The 15,729-nt window shown below is 39.7% G+C and overlaps 1 protein-coding gene across 31 annotated transcripts in view; it reads right to left on the reverse strand.

The window, feature by feature from the left end:
- Nucleotides 1-227: 227 nt before the first annotated feature.
- The window catches only part of KLF12 (KLF transcription factor 12), a 527,876-nt gene continuing 512,374 nt past the window's right edge, over nt 228-15,729 (reverse strand). For 20 of the 31 annotated variants that reach the window (XR_015137627.1, XR_015137625.1, XR_015137624.1 and 17 more), the window contains one exon: nt 868-5,884. Coding sequence is in view for 27 of the 31 variants with exons in the window: in XM_086328550.1 (XP_086184676.1) it covers nt 5,703-5,884 (182 nt within the window). In the remaining 4 variants the exon portion in view is untranslated. Of the gene's footprint in view, nt 5,885-15,729 lie in introns of all 31 variants that reach the window. The other 11 variants (XM_086328563.1, XM_086328560.1, XM_086328569.1 and 8 more) reach the window with 1 other exon arrangement.

A 15,729-nucleotide genomic window follows, 5' to 3' on the forward strand; every position in this document is an offset into this window, starting at 1 on the left:
TAATAAACTGGCTTTTGTTAACTGAGCAAAACTTTTTGGACTACAAAGAAGTGCTTCATAAGTTTCGGACAAATCACAGTGAAGTTTTCATCTCAAAATTATAAATGTCACGTGCCAGGATGTATACTGTAGATAATAAGTTTAGACAGGTGTTCGTATACTCTGTAAGAAAGATTAAGAAATGCTAACATAAGCAAGATGAAATATATTTAGAACACACCAAACAATTTTTGAGGGTGTATATGAACAGATTCAATTTATTGTGTGCATATATTTTCTCTGTGTGCGTGTTTCCCAAAGGTGGGGGAAAAACCCAGGTTGAAAAAGAATTATTGCTGTGTAAAAGTACAGGAATATCTCATTGGTCATAAAATTTATTGACAGGCACTTTCAGCTTTTAATTCATTTCTGAAAATGGGCATTAGTTTATTCCTATTGCCAGGACAGAATCATTTCACATGTGACCATATCCATAGAATTCATCTTGTCAACAGGCAGCTACTGCTAAAAGTACTCTCTCTGGGATTTAACAAACAGAAACACCTGCAGAGGGTGTGCATTTGTTTTGATCAAGAATTACTGCATCGAGGAGGAAGGTAACTGAGAAAAAAAAAACAACTGCTAGATGCTTTTTTAACACAAGGAAATCCTGTGCTGCTGTTTTCCTCTTTACAGGCAAAGAGCATGCATCTGGAATCACTGTGCTGCAACTTAAAATGACTTCACTGCATTCTAAACCATCCTGGCTAAACTGAGACAAGTGGCCACTCCATTTTGTTAGGGAGCACAAGGGCTATGCCCTGACAAGGCAGAACAGAGTCCCCACGGCAATATCACTAATTGTGTGTAAGATACACAAGGCATATCTGAACAAGTTTTTTTTCTTTTTTATTGTGATGAAAACTAGAAGCTCTTTTTCCCAACATACTTCATCAAACTATTTACAACCTCTGTAAAATTTGTGAGTTTGAAAATACTTTTTTCCACTATCACATATGTTACTAATACAGTAAAATATCTTCACTCTATTTTTTTAAGATGCAGTATCCTATTTCATTTTCTTATGAAAATCTGAATTTCTATTGCAATTGCACAGTATTTAGCATATTTAAAGTACCAATGGACATGGATTGCTAAACAGACATTATTCTATAATGAAACTGTGAAAATATAGCATTTAAAATTTTTATGTACACTTCTTAACTATAAAATGCAGGCAAAGTCATATATAGCATTATAAGCTGATTCCCTAATAAGGTAAATAACTTACATTTCTAGACAGCATGGATTATTACAAATTCATTCTTTTTAAAAAAGTTCTTTGCTGATATTTATTAGTCCACTGGCTGCTGCATATCCAAGTGTGTATACAGGTGTGCATGTGTTGGGGCTGCCCGTACACGTAAGTGGAAGGCATTGTGGGGATACGGAGAAATGTGATATGGAAGACATGGCTTACCAAACCCCTTTTCTAAACCAAACCAAATCAAATGGAAACATCTTTTGTGTGTGTGAAATGCACTACCTCAGAAAAGTTGAAGGAAGAGAGATGATCAATGAAATTGTAGAATACATTTACCTCCTAAATTTACACGCTTAAACAGTAAGGAGTAAAATCTGAGACTGGATTATGGACTATGAATATTAAGGCTTCCTGGGCCTACTAAGATTCACATGAGTTATCTCACGCTCAATCCTTTACAAAGACTGTAACTCAACATATCACGAACGCTGGTATTCTTAGCACTGCTGAAATTCTGTCATTCCTCACTATAAACATTAAGACACCTTTATTAACAACATCATGGCTACACTTCTAAGCAGTCATAACAATATAACAAAGGCGTATTAATACATTTGAAGGCCTCACCTCACCAGATTTACTCAATTGCAACTTTGGTAAGTATAATAAATAAAGTACAGAGTAAGGAATACTGCATCTTTATCCATATATATGTTATCACTTTAATGAACTGATTTCAAAGTGCAGAATTGTATTTATGTTGAAAACACAAATAGCAATTTGAAGTTAAAACAACTGCATAAAAATGAATACAATCTTTGTAGAAGCTGATCCAAATTTCAACCATAATGAGAATGGCCTTTTTAATCATCTAGAACTGGCATCTGTAAACACTGTAGTATTTTGCAAGTTTTTTTCACCTGAAGTTCCTCTATTTTCCACTTAAACTTTAAAGTGAACAAAAAGTGCTCTTTTTTTTTTTTTGCAATAAAAAATGTGGTTTGTGTTACTGTTATTCAACTGCCTTTGAAAATAAATGTCCCATAGTGTTCCATAAAAGTAATTTCAGGCAACAGTGTAATTTTATGGTAAAGCCATTAGAAATTTTACTCTAAATGCCTTAATAAAACTTAAGACAAGTTATCAAGCAGGCTTCTCAAAGTCCACATGCAGTTGATGGGATGGGGCTGGAACTAAGATGGGGAAGTGTGAATCTTTACACAAACAATCTAAGATCAGAATATGAGGAGGGGATCTATTAAAACTTCAATGTCTGAACTTCTTAACTTTTCAAATAACATTAACTTCCTTGAACTCAATCTCTACAATGCAAAGAGACAGTCAGGTCAACTGTAGCTTCCAAAGCCATTATAGCTACCTGTGTCTAAATTCCCAAACATACACATATGCCCAGCTGCAAACTGAACGACTTCAAATTTAACACCACAGAATGCATCCTGTTAGGGTACAACTGAGAAATTCTTTGGATTTTACTCCTTTTTTGCTGTTAATCATCTACTGTGCTTTTTAAAACAGGCTAGAACAGACATCAGATGAGACGCAGGAGGCTTTTCCGTGCCTGAAGATATTCTTACTTAAAAATGTAATTCCTTCTCTTCCAAACCACCTTCCTTTCTATGGGGAAAACACTTGTAGAAAATTCACCAAGGATTATTTGCTATGCTTCAAGACAAGCCTCAGGTAAGTTTCAGTCTGGGACCAGATCAGCAACTCATTCACTACTTGTGCTTGGATTCCCTCCTTAGAAGTATCAATACATCAAAAGGGGGAAATGGCATAATGCTGACAGGTTTTATCAGTAAACTTATTGTCTCAGTTGGGTTCCCACCTTCAGAAGGCAAGCAGACAAGCTCACGTCCCTTAATTTTTCCTATGCTATTAGAGGGGAGCAGCTCATCTCATTCTGTGCTAAATTTAAATCAAGCTGTCACTGAGGAAGCTCCTACTGCCTGTCAGTTCTATGAATTCTAAAAACCATTTCTACCTGTAACACTCTCAGGATCTCTCAGCAGAGAAAAGGACTGGCCCTTCTTATGAGAGAAAGCAGAATTAAATCGTCTGCCGTTCACCTAAGTGATTCACCTATTACCTGTCAACTAAATTCTAGGACTAGTAGAGGGCTTCACAGCTGTGTTCACCATGCTCTGTGTTCTTTGCCACTGACCAGTAACCAACACTGGCCTTTCTATTCAAAATGGTCACAGGCAATGAAATGCATGAGTTGCTTACAGTACAGGTAAAACTTTCCAGTTGGTGTAAAAGAAAAAAAACAAAAAGCCATAAACCCAGTGCTTCGTGGGCAGTACACTGTGTAGCTACAGAAGCTATTTATCCATAGAACTGCAGCCCTTGTTGGAGGGAAATTGCCTGATGAATTTTTCAGACCTGGCAGAAAATATAGAGCATGTATTTTTGAAGACAGAATTTGACCTGAAAATCATTATGCTCTTGCTTGAACATTAAAAACATTCCTTTTAATGCCATCCAACACAAGTTATCCTTGTTCCAATGTTTCTAGTTTTTTGCTTCATCAGAATTAAGATTATCTGAATTAGAAGATAATCCTAAAGAGGACATTTCTAGAACCAGAAATTATTTCAGAATGTTCAAATCTTTAAAAATGAGCTAGTAATATTGTGAGGACAATTTGTGCAATTTCCCAAATCAAGTGTTTGTAATTAAAATATAATGCAAAGGTCTATGCTGGCAACTTCTTATATCTAAGCTATAAAAAAAATCTTAACAATAACAGCAATGACAATAAAACCTTACCAAGCCCCTTGGCTACAGAAAGCTGAAAAAATTCAGCTTTTAGTGGGGGAAAAAATATGGTAATTTTTCTGAAAGAATGCTCATTGGTGATGTATTGCTTTGTTTACTATAGACTTCGCTAGTTGCAAAAAAGGCTCATAACTCAAGGGGTTTACGGGACTATAATTTCCTCTCACCCTCAGCACAGGATGAGTGAGTTCATCCCTGCAGATGCCGTTGTATTGGGTCCTAATATAGTTTAGAAAATGAAATCTATAGAGAAGAACCTATTGGAGAGTCATTTATCCTTGGCTCTCCAAGGGTGGAAACTAGCACCATGTCAGGCTTTCCTTGGGGAGCATTCCCTTCCCACTGACTCAGTTCCAAGGAGAACTGACCCATTCACCCAACAGTTAATTCCCAGCTATGCCTCCGTGGCCTCTCTAGTCACCAAATGACTGTTTTCAAACAAGAAAAGGGGGAGCATAATCTTTAATTGTGGTACTCAACCAAGCAGGACAACAAACAGCAGAAAGATTACCTCAGTGCTGTAAATGTAGCCAAGACCTCTAAAATGCTGGGGTGTTTTTACAATCCCTTTAGTAAGTATGAAAATTGGTAACGTGAGTCCTCAGTGAAGTGATTGTAGGAAAGTCCTTTTATTCGTTATTGCTTTTCTCCTCAAGAGGCGCATTATTTCCATCTCTGCTTTGTCTGATTTTTTCATGTTCACTGACTTTGCCTGGGCCGCCCCACCTCTTACCTTGGTGCCAGTGTGTCTAAGAAAGTTTTTTTTCCCCCGATTCCTTGTAATCAAATACTAGGGGCAGGAAGAGATGATGCCTAGCTGACAGAACACTGCAATTTGAAGTGGGGCAGTAGTTTTTTTAGACAGGCTCTTCCTATTCAACTACAGAACGACTCTGTGCCCATCCACGCCAGGGCAGACACCAGGACTAGACTCCAACTGAAATGTCGCTGCCCCTCTGCTCAAACAGATGAACAAAACAGAAGCAGAACAAAACAAAAACAATCAACAACAAACAGATGAAAAGAATCAATGTTGGTTTTCTCCAGGGCATGGCATAATGACAAGTCGCAGTGATATCTAGTGGTCACCATCACTATTGCAAAAGGGCTGCCTGAGCGCTCCTTTCTTTTCAGGTAATGGAACCTCTCCAACAGTTTCTTCTTTTCTACTTTCAGGCTGCTTGCTGGTAACAGATTGGATGTGGGTTCTATTAATATCTTACTTGTAAAAAGGGGATCAGGGGTGGGATGATGGGAGAATAATCCAAATTTACAAGGTCTTGCTCTAGCCATCAATTTGTGGTAGACGACCTTTAAAAGTATCAATAACAAAACGTCTGACAGCTCAGAAAATGTACAAACTACAAACATCTTGAAATGGCAGAGGACACAGCACGGAAAACAATGCCTGTCTCTTCAGCATCTGTGTCACCGATCTCCCAGGCCAGCGTGAAGTCGTTTCTTGTGTAGTCGTGACGGGGGGGTTACCTTCAGACCGAAAGGAGAAGTGTTACCACTTCTTTTTCCTGCTCTGCTTTCAGACATCGTGGGATGGTGATGCCCTTTTGTGTTAACACTGTGAAGGGGATCCAGCCCTGCTGAATGGGGTGCCGCTAAGAGATCCAGCTCTTACGCTCAGCTGGACAAGCAGCCTTCCTCACACCAGCATATGCCTCCGGCGGTGCAGTGCCAAGTGGTCTGACCGGGAGAAGCTGCGGTCACAGTCTGCGCACTTGAATGGCTTCACTCCCGTGTGTTTGCGGTAATGCCTCGTCAGTTCATCCGAGCGCGCGAACTTCCAGGTGCAGCCTTCCCAGGTACACTTGTAGGGTTTCTCTCCTAGAAGAGACAAAGGGACATAACGCCGTGCTCCATCATTTCCCCTGAACAATCTAGCCAATGTGATTATCTGGGGACACGACTGTTCTCAGTGGATTTTCCGTTTGGTGGTCCTTTGTCAAGAAACCTAGCCACCCTTGCCAGCAGGCCTTGGGGCGCACAGATGGGGGTTTCGATCTAATCTCTCTTTGCGGTGACAGTGGGGAGGTTACTTAACACTTGCATCTTCAATTATGGGTAAGTTACTTTGCAGTCAAACTATCAGGAGGCATAAACTGATAACTCTGGTGTATAATCACCATGGGTAGACTAGAAAGGCATGTGAGAGAGCTCTACCTAGGCTGATGTGGCCAAAGGATTGAAACTCACAAAGAATTATAAAGGGTAATGATTTGTATGCTTTGTTGCAATACTGCTCTCAAACGTGCATCACTTAGATACTTAAAGGCTGTTTTAGGGTACACTGTCCTTTTATCAGCCACACAAAATTTCATCAAAAGGTAAAGCACTCTACCACCCCCAGAAATTAGGTACTTATTATTTATAAAGTTATCATTTATATTATGTATAAACTACTGTTGTCCATGGGGTCACAAAGAGTTGGGCATGACTTAGAGGTTAAATAACAAATAAACAACTGTTTGTCTCCTGGGAAAGAATCCTAGATATCTTAGTAGTGTGAAGTTTAAATATCTTCTTCAGGGACTTAAGAATTAGGCCAAGTCCTGAGGAATCATCAGGTTGGTCTGAGTGTTGAAACCCACAGCAAAAAACAGTCCGAAGAAGTATGTAATTTGACCACATCCCTCAGTCAACTTGTAAAGACAGTAAAATATGCAAAGGCTTTGTTGGGAAGAGATACGCTATCCGCTGTCCAAATGGGTTCCTGGGGGAGAGAGACAATAGCTGACCCAGGTGTGCTTTTTCCTGGCTCTCATTCAGAATGGAAGCCCTGTCCTCAGGTAACCCCACAAGAACTGATCTCTCTTCTGCCCCCTCCATCCAATAGTTAACCACACACTGCTTGGCCCCACATGGAGTCTGGTGAAAAGGCCTCAGGCAGGAGCAGAGCTATTGGCTGACCCCAACATGTGTGTGTGCTCAGTCACGTCCAGTTCTTTGCAATCCCATGGACTATAGCCCACGAGGTTCCTCTGTCCATGCGATTTCCCAGGCAAGAATACTGGACTGGGCTGCCATTTCCTTCTCCAGAGGATCTTCCTGACCCAGGGATTGAACCCCATGTCTCTGGCGTCTCCTGCTTTGGTAGGCAGATTCTTTATACAACTGAGCCACATGACTTTTAGACCCCAAGATACAGAGCTGCAATCTCCTCAAAGAGGGCATGGCAACCCACTCCAGTCTCCTTTTCTGGAGAATCCCAGGGACAGAGGAGCCTGGCAGGCTACAGTCCACAGGATCACAAAAGAGTCCAACATGACTTTAGTGACTAAGCACACAAACATACAGAGTTGCAAAGTGAGTTTTGTTAAATCCATTTCACAGGTGATAAAACTGAGGATGAATGTAGTGAAATAACTTGCCTGAAGCCAGTAAACAGATGTGTTTGGTTCCAAACTCAGTGTTTTTCACTATGCTCCAAATTCTTTTTCCCATCGAAACTTTGTCACATCCTCAGACAATGCTGATTCTACCTTCTTAGATACTTTCCAATTATTCAACTCCTATTTCTATTGTCACCTATCACAATATATCATACAGATTTTGTCTAGATGCTTTTCCCCTTTACCAGTTTCTGAACATAGAGATTAAGAATCACATCTATTTCTGTATCCTCAGAGCTTAGAGTATGTGTTAAAGAGTGTTTGAATAAATTAATAAAACTGCAATACAAACACAGACATGCTCACACAGAGGTGTGTACACAGGCAACCACTAAGCCCTGTAAATGAGATGTACAAGTCATGCCTACGTGGGAAAACTGGACTGAACCAGACTCAGCAGTTTTTGTTCAACTGTTAAATGAATGTTAACTATATAGGTCCTTTTGGGATCAAGTGGCACTTTCACAGAACCGCATGAATAGTACAGCTCAGTTAACTCTAGAAATACTGGTGCACTAACTGTGACCCACAGAAAGCTCCAGGTTACTCTGGAAGGGCTCCTGTCAAGTAGATGCCTAATGACCAGCTTAATCCAAAACCTCACTTCTGACTCATTCTGGATGTTCTCTAGAGACAAAAATCTGCACAGACAGGTATTGACTGATCAGAATTTAACAGAAATTTTTTTAAAAAAGAGTCAGCAAAACCCATAATTTAAGAAGATCGGCAGTCCACTATACAGTATATCCAGGCTTCCCAAGTGGCTCAGTGATACAGAATCCATCTGTGATGCAGGAGATGTGGGTTTGATCCCTGGATCAGGAAGATCCCCTGGAGGAGACAATGGCAACCCACTCCAGGGCTCCTGCCTAGGAAATCCCAGGGACAGAGAAGCCTGGTGGGCTACAGTCCATAGGGTCGGAAAGAGTTGGATATGACTAAGCATGCACGCACATACAGTATATCCATGGTAACTGCTAAAATACTTTTACTGACGTGTCATCACTACATGCTTTTGAAGTTTACATCATGAACATAGGTTCTACTAAGCTGAGCTTGATAAAAATTGTATCTTCAAAAGCACATTCATTTTTGGGGCACTAAGACATTGTCACCAACAGGCATCTCCTAGATATCTCTTGTTGTGTATGGAACCAGCTACAATGAGTACAGGTCTAAGAAAAAAAGAATAAAAGATTTTAATTGAGGAAAAGCACTGCTCAGTTGTGTGCTGAGAGGACATGTGTTTCTATCTTGCTGGGAAAGTGCAGTATGAATATGACCAGGGTTAGAAAAGCTGCCATACTCTCATCTTGCCATTGCAGTTAAAGTGAGAGGAAGGGGCCCCAGACCTGGGATGGGCCTGGAAGTAAGGAGAGGTAATAGAAGGAGACAGGCTTCTGTTTCAGAGCAAGAAGGATGCTAGAGGCTGGCATGGCCATCATGGGGACAGTCTGTTGTCTTGGGGACTCTCTGTATTTCCTTGAACACCAAATTTAGGCACCTATTTTCTCCAGTTTCTTCCCCAGATTATAACAGACATACTCTTACTTTTAATTTGACTGTTTAATAATGGTACTTGTGCCCTTTCCACTTGAAAATCTATAGGAGGTGTGGGAAAATGTGGCCCCCAGGCCAAATCCAGTTGGCGGCCTGTTTCGTGCAACTTGCAAGCTAAGAACAATTTTCACACTTTTACATCATTGAAAAAAAAAAAAAAAAAAACCCACCAAAGAGGGCTATTTCATGGCATGTGAAAATCATATGAGACTCAAGTTTTAGCATCCATGAATAAGTTTTTATTGGAACACCATCTCACTCATTTGTTTGCATATTGTTTATGGCTGTTTTTCAGTGACAGTGAAATTGAGTATTGCAATAAGAAGGTATGACCTGCAATATCTAAAAGGTTTACTACAGGAAGTTTGCTGACCCTTGATGTAAGTGAAGGGTACCTCAGCTTGGGGCAGGCTTTCTGATTATGTTAACTTTATCAGGTTATATAACATACATTGCTAGTCTGGGATGGGTAAGTGAGGGAATATTTTGGTGATAAAATAATCACTTACTCTTAACTCAGGATCCTTGACTAAAATTCTAATAGTCCTCTCAGTAATGAACACACGTGACATGTCATGTCCATTGCTTTAAACTGAAGGTTCTGGTTCACGAAATGAGTGATTCTCTAAAAAGCCTCACCCAATTCCATCAGGGTTTTAAAAGTCTTCAGGATCTCGTCTGCTCATTATAAAAGCACACTAATGAGTAAATCTTCCTTATGAGGATGAGTGGGGTCAGGAACATCTCTGTATGTTTTACCTGGTAACCAAACAGCACTGATTCTACAGTGATGGAGCCTCACCCAACTCCATCACCTTTCAATACAGCTGTGCCACCATGACCACCATGCAAGATGACCAACTATAATTCTACTGAGAATGGAAAGGAGGACACACGTGAGGAAGGATCAGAAAACAGGAGCTCAGATGTTTGGCATCATTTCTCAGGTGGACATTTTAAAGGATAAGCAGAGAAAACAACTATCGCAAGGATTTCTGTGGGCCCACAAATATGGAGCAGGAGACTTAGTGCAAAATCTGGGAAGTATTCTGTGAGGTGGAATCAGGTACAATAATGGTCATGAAAGACAAGCTCACCAAAATATTTAAGAGGCAGATATAACCCTACTTCATGAATAAAACCAATGAAAATAATATGTAAGCTTATAAGTTATTAGGGGATAAGTGGTTAATGCACACATGCTCAGATGGGTCATGTCCCACTCTTTGTAACCCCACAGACTACAGCCCGGCAGGCTCCTCTGTCCATGGAATTTTCAAACAAGAATACTGGAGTGGGCTGCCATTTCCTCCAGGGGATCTTCCTGACCCAGGGATCAAACCTGCATCTCCTACATTGGCAGGTGGATTCTTTACCACTGAGAAGAATATAAAGTGGTGAATGAATGCATAAAAAAAATAATGTAAATATCCTCATCTGGGGTGGGGAGGGTCAGGGAGAACCTGTATCAGAAAACAGTAAACAATTACGTGAGCAATAGATGAGTTTTCCTTGAAACTTTCCTTACAAAAATGTATATTTTCTTTTTAGTATTCAGAAATATTTGTTGTACAGTATTTCTTATACCCATTTCCTCATTAATAAAACAAGAGTTTGGGTATTCTATCTCCATACTTAGAAAAAAGAAGAGGGGAGAAAAAGAAAATAAGATCTTCACATCTTTCTTCACAACTAGAGGCTGAGGTCTGGGGGAGAAGGGAACAAGACGGCTGCTCAGACCAGGTAGAGAGCAGGCTTCTGCTCCTTGCTCAAGACTGACCTAGGTTTCTGTTGTATCTGCTGAGTGCCCAGCATTTCATTAAAAAATAAAGATCAATCAATGCTCTCTCAGGACTAGTTAAGTTTTAAAAATGGATACAAAAACAATGCATAGGGACTACGACCTTGTATTGAAACTGGATGTTATAGTGTACGCTTGTGTGTTGAAGCAATTTAAGCAGTACAATCTTATAAATAAATTACAATAAGAGAAACTAACTTCACAATGTGAGTAAACTAATTAAGATGATAATAAGTTTGTAAGATATACTGTAATATGTATAAATGAGTCCTGAAAAGATATAATGGAGAGAATCCTTCATCCATCTGCCCTTCTTTCTTTTAAATCTTACCAGAAAATAGAACACTCACTCTAATGTGGTGGGGACAGAAGAGGAGATGAATTTTCCATGTATAGTTTCCTATGGAAAGGGTTGATTTGGACAATAATAGGAGTTGGACATCTATCTCCCAGGATCTGTGCTTCTCTGATGCACAGCTGCTCTGCAGCAGTCTGAATGGTGGTGACAGTAAACAGAATTTCTAGCAGTTTCTTCAAGAATGGTGAATTGTCCTTAAACTCATCTGAATCAGAATTCTGCAAATGTGTTATTCAAAACTGTTTTTCCTAGAAATAGGCTAAAAATAAAATAGCATGCCCATCTTTTTTTTTTTTTTTGTCTAACTCACAAATATACTTAAAATTCTCAGGAGCAAAGTCTTTGAAAATGTATTTAAGTATTTTTTCAAAATAATCAGAAGTTTTGCTTCCACCATCAGATCACCTTTGATTTTTATTGCCTGTATTAATCCTATGGAGTAATAAAATGATAGGAAATGGTGTATTATATGTCTTCATCAATAAGTCTTACTGATTTTTTTTTTTTTAAGTCCAGACATCAAGTTGCTAATGTCTAAGAAAAATCAAAGAAAGAAGATGGGTAACACTACGCTTACCCTGGGGTGCAGTTATTTTAGGCTTTCGATTCTGAAGTGAAGGTCCCTAAGTCCCATGACCAATTCATAAGCCATTTCTACCTTTTGACCATTTTTCAGCATAACCTGTCCTCTTTCAGTTCTTTGTAAAAACTGATCTAAACTATGAAAATCTCTGAAAAAGGAAAATGTTAACCAAAACTAATAACAAGCCCTCCAATTTCTTTAAAGGGTCCTGAAAAGATTAAAAAGAGAACATACCCAAAAAGAGGGTCTGTTAATTTCTGTTTGAAAACACTCTTAATTCCACATTGGGGGTTCAAGTTAATACAATTTTTATATCCACAATGGCCTCTGTGTGTGTGTGTGTGTTTATACACGTATATATTCACAAGCATTATTTAAATAATATTCTAATTAAGTATCCTGGGAAAATGAGAACTCTCATCAGGGTTTTTTTTCTTCAAACAGTGAACAAACTGACTTATTATGAGAACTGCTGTCTCTTTCAATTTTGGTTAAAAAAAGGCTTAAGAGTCACTCAATGCATTTCCATGACATTTACCCAGCAGAAGGCATAATAAAGTCTAAAGAAAACACCAGGTATTGAATGGATTCCCAAAACCCATGAAACAAAAATAACTTTTTCGGGTACCTCCCGTTTCACCATCTGAAATGCTGAAAGGTAAATGTGTCCTGAGACAAAAGACAGGTGCCTTTTCATATTAAAATGACGTGTGAGCAACACCAGAAAAGGAATGTGCAGTTTGCCAAAGCTCCCGGTGAAACAAAACGCCCATGTCCTCACATCAGCTTTTCTCTATTATTTTCTCAAGCAACCAACAAAACAAAACAAAACAAACCACCTTCTCCAACAGGAAACACAGGCATGTTCTTCAGTGCCGAAGTGTACTTCTGAAATGTGTCCCTCTTTAACTTGTGTAAAGTCAGGGGGGGCCCCAGACACTGACAAATGAGCTTCATCGCACTCAAGACTCAACATACTTGCTGTGACAATCGGTTTCACTTGAGGAATGGTATTTGCATATGAGGGGAAAAAACACCAGAATCAAGATTCCTATCTTGTCTTCTGGTTTCTGTCACATTAGTTCATAAGAGTTCACAGAATCTTAGATCTGGAAGGAAATCAGGGACTTTGAAAATGAGGAAACAGAAACCTAGAGCTGAGGTTACAGGCCCTTGGCTTGTCCAGGGGTAGACGAGGCACCTGCCTTCTTGCTGGTGTTAAAGAGGCAGAAAATAGCACGGGCTTTAAATGCATGGGCTTCCCTAGTGGCTCAGATGGTAAAGAATCTGCCTGCAATGCAGGAGACCGGGGTTCAATCCCTGGGTCAGGAAGATACTCCGGAGAAGGGAATGTCTACCCATTCCAGTATTCTTGCCGGAGAATTCCATGGACAGAGGAACCTGGCGGGCAACAGTCCACGGGGTCACAAAGAGTTGGACATGACTGAGTGAGTAACACTTGGAACGCATGGGCAAGCGGAATGCATGGTCCAATAAGGCTCAGTCGCCAATCTGTGACTGGATCTCAGGCTAGAGAGTAAAGCTTTCTGAAACTCCATCCGGACCCAATCCCAGCTTGCTGGTCTATAAAATGGGAATACTTATCCAGTTGTGAAACTTAGAAATATACGTGCCATGTGCCCAGCAAACGAGAGGTGCTCAGTAAAGGATCCTGAATTCTACAGTTATGAAATTCAAGGTTTTTCTGTTTCTGCCAAGAAATAAAAATAACATGAAGCTAAAAATAAATGTCATTTGTTATTTTTCAGGAAGGAATTAAGATCTGCAGGTAAATGGATGCCAATCCTGATACTGGTTTTTCCTAGTAAGTATAAAACTTCTTTATAGGCCACACAGACCAAATTATTCTATAATTTTTTTGATTCATTTGGTCTTGTCAATTCAGACAAGTGATTAGTATTTTAGCATCCTCCCCAAGAACTGTCTGGACTGAATTAATTGACTTTCTGTTTCATTATGTGTAAACAAGTGGGCCTCTTCTTTCTTTTCCATACAATTCTATAATGAATTTCTTTGATAAGTATAATCTTTGCTACAGTAGATAGTATTTTCCACATATCCCACTTGGTCCTAAGAGCTGTATGGATCTGAATTCATTTAATGTTGACTCTTAACTTCCTCATGAAGTTGCTATAAGCAACCCCACTTCACCCAGAGTTAGTATGTAGCAGGTGGAGGTGGGACTGGAACCCAGGATCTGACACCCAAGGTCACAGTCTTAACCATTTTCCTATAATGCTTCTCAATCTTAAATCGCTGCTTTCATAAACCAGAATATCCAGTCAGACCTGGCCAAGCAGACTGAGAGAATATGAATTTCTACTGATAGGAGAGACAATACGTTAACCCACAGGAGCCTAGCCCCCTGCAGCTAGAAATAAAATACAAGGGAAGTGAAAAATATCCTATAATAAACATGTACTTCAGTGAAAGCAACAGTTCAAGGTCTAAGGGTGATTCTTTATTTGGCTGTTCTGAGTTTATATTTCCAGGTGCTATGTCTGTCCGACCCTTTGCGATCATTTGGACCACAGCCAGTCAAGCTCCTCTATTCATGGGATTCTCCAGGCAAGAATAGTGAGTGAGTATGCCAGGACCTCCTCCAGGGGATCTTCCCAACCCAGGGATCGAACCCATGTCTCTTAAGTCTCCTGCATTGATAAGCGGGTTCATTACCACTAGCGTCACCTGGGAAGCCCATATTTCCAGGTAGTTAGAGTACTGATCTTCCCGTTCCTGGTAGTCTTTTCCTCAGCTTCTTCTCAGACACCTTCCTTTACCTGTCACATAAATGTTCATTGAGATTCAGGCTTTGAAGTTGGGAAGATCCTCTGGAGGAGGGCACGGCAACTTACTCCAGTATTCTTGCCTGGAGAATCCCATGGACAGAGGAGCCTCGTGGTCCAAGGGGTTACAAAGAGTTAGACATGACTGAACATGCATGCACAACTTTTCATGAGTACTAACTTCTACTGGCTGTTTCCCTGTCTTGTGTCTTGCTCCCTCCAGTTTATTGTCTGTATTGTAAGGAAAACTTTCCGAAACAGTGTGATCACTCCGCTCCTTGGCACCCTGGGCACGCCTGTAATTAAACCCTCCTCACACCCCATCCCATAGTAACAACAGCTTTCCCACTTGTCCATCATGCTCAGTAGTGCAGTGCTGAGGGTGCCTTTTCTATACTATTCTGCTCTGTGCGAACAGATGCTTGTTGATCAAATGAATGAAACAGCTTGAACTCAAATGCCTCCTGTTCTCTTGAAGTTTAACATAGAAGAGTCAATAGAAGAGCAATCCACTTTGTGAAACAAAGAGCTTACTGATTGCACTCTACCCCTTCTACAACCCTTTCCCATTCCAATTAAGTAGAATATATATTTTGTTTGTTTTTTAAATATTTACTTATTTATGTGGCTGTGACAGATCTGAGTTGTAATGCACAGGCTCCGTAGTTTGTAGCAAGCGGACTTGATTGCCCCTTAGCCTGTGAGATCTTAGTTCCCTGACCAGGGACTGAATCTGTGTCCACTGTGTTGCAAGGTGGATTCCTAGTCACTGGACCACCAGGGAAGTCCCTAGACTATATGTTTTTGAAAGGGAAAATAACAGACTTTATTTGCAGTAAGTGTCATTTAAAGGTTGAGTCTACAAATAAATATCTCATTTTTAAAATTTAGTAACATGGTATGTGGTGTTAAAATTAGTAACATGATCTGTGATTGAGTCTATTTTTTTTTCAAATGAGCATCATTTATTTTAATCTTTAAGCAATGTATTTACCTTATAATTCTTTTTATTCTTAGTGATGAAGGGTTTTTACTGAATTTATCGTAAGCCTTATACATAAATAATATTTTAATAAACTCTTTAATGGTAACTATATTTTCTACAAAAATACAGTTCCTTAATAGTTCCACTAAAGCCACACATGTTCTATTAGTAGTAGTTAATTTTATC

This window comes from Bos grunniens, chromosome 12, assembly GCF_055505025.1.
Source record: "Bos grunniens cultivar Pamir isolate PY7600 chromosome 12, Bosgru_T2T1.0, whole genome shotgun sequence".
Classification (NCBI taxonomy): Eukaryota; Metazoa; Chordata; class Mammalia; order Artiodactyla; family Bovidae; genus Bos; species Bos grunniens.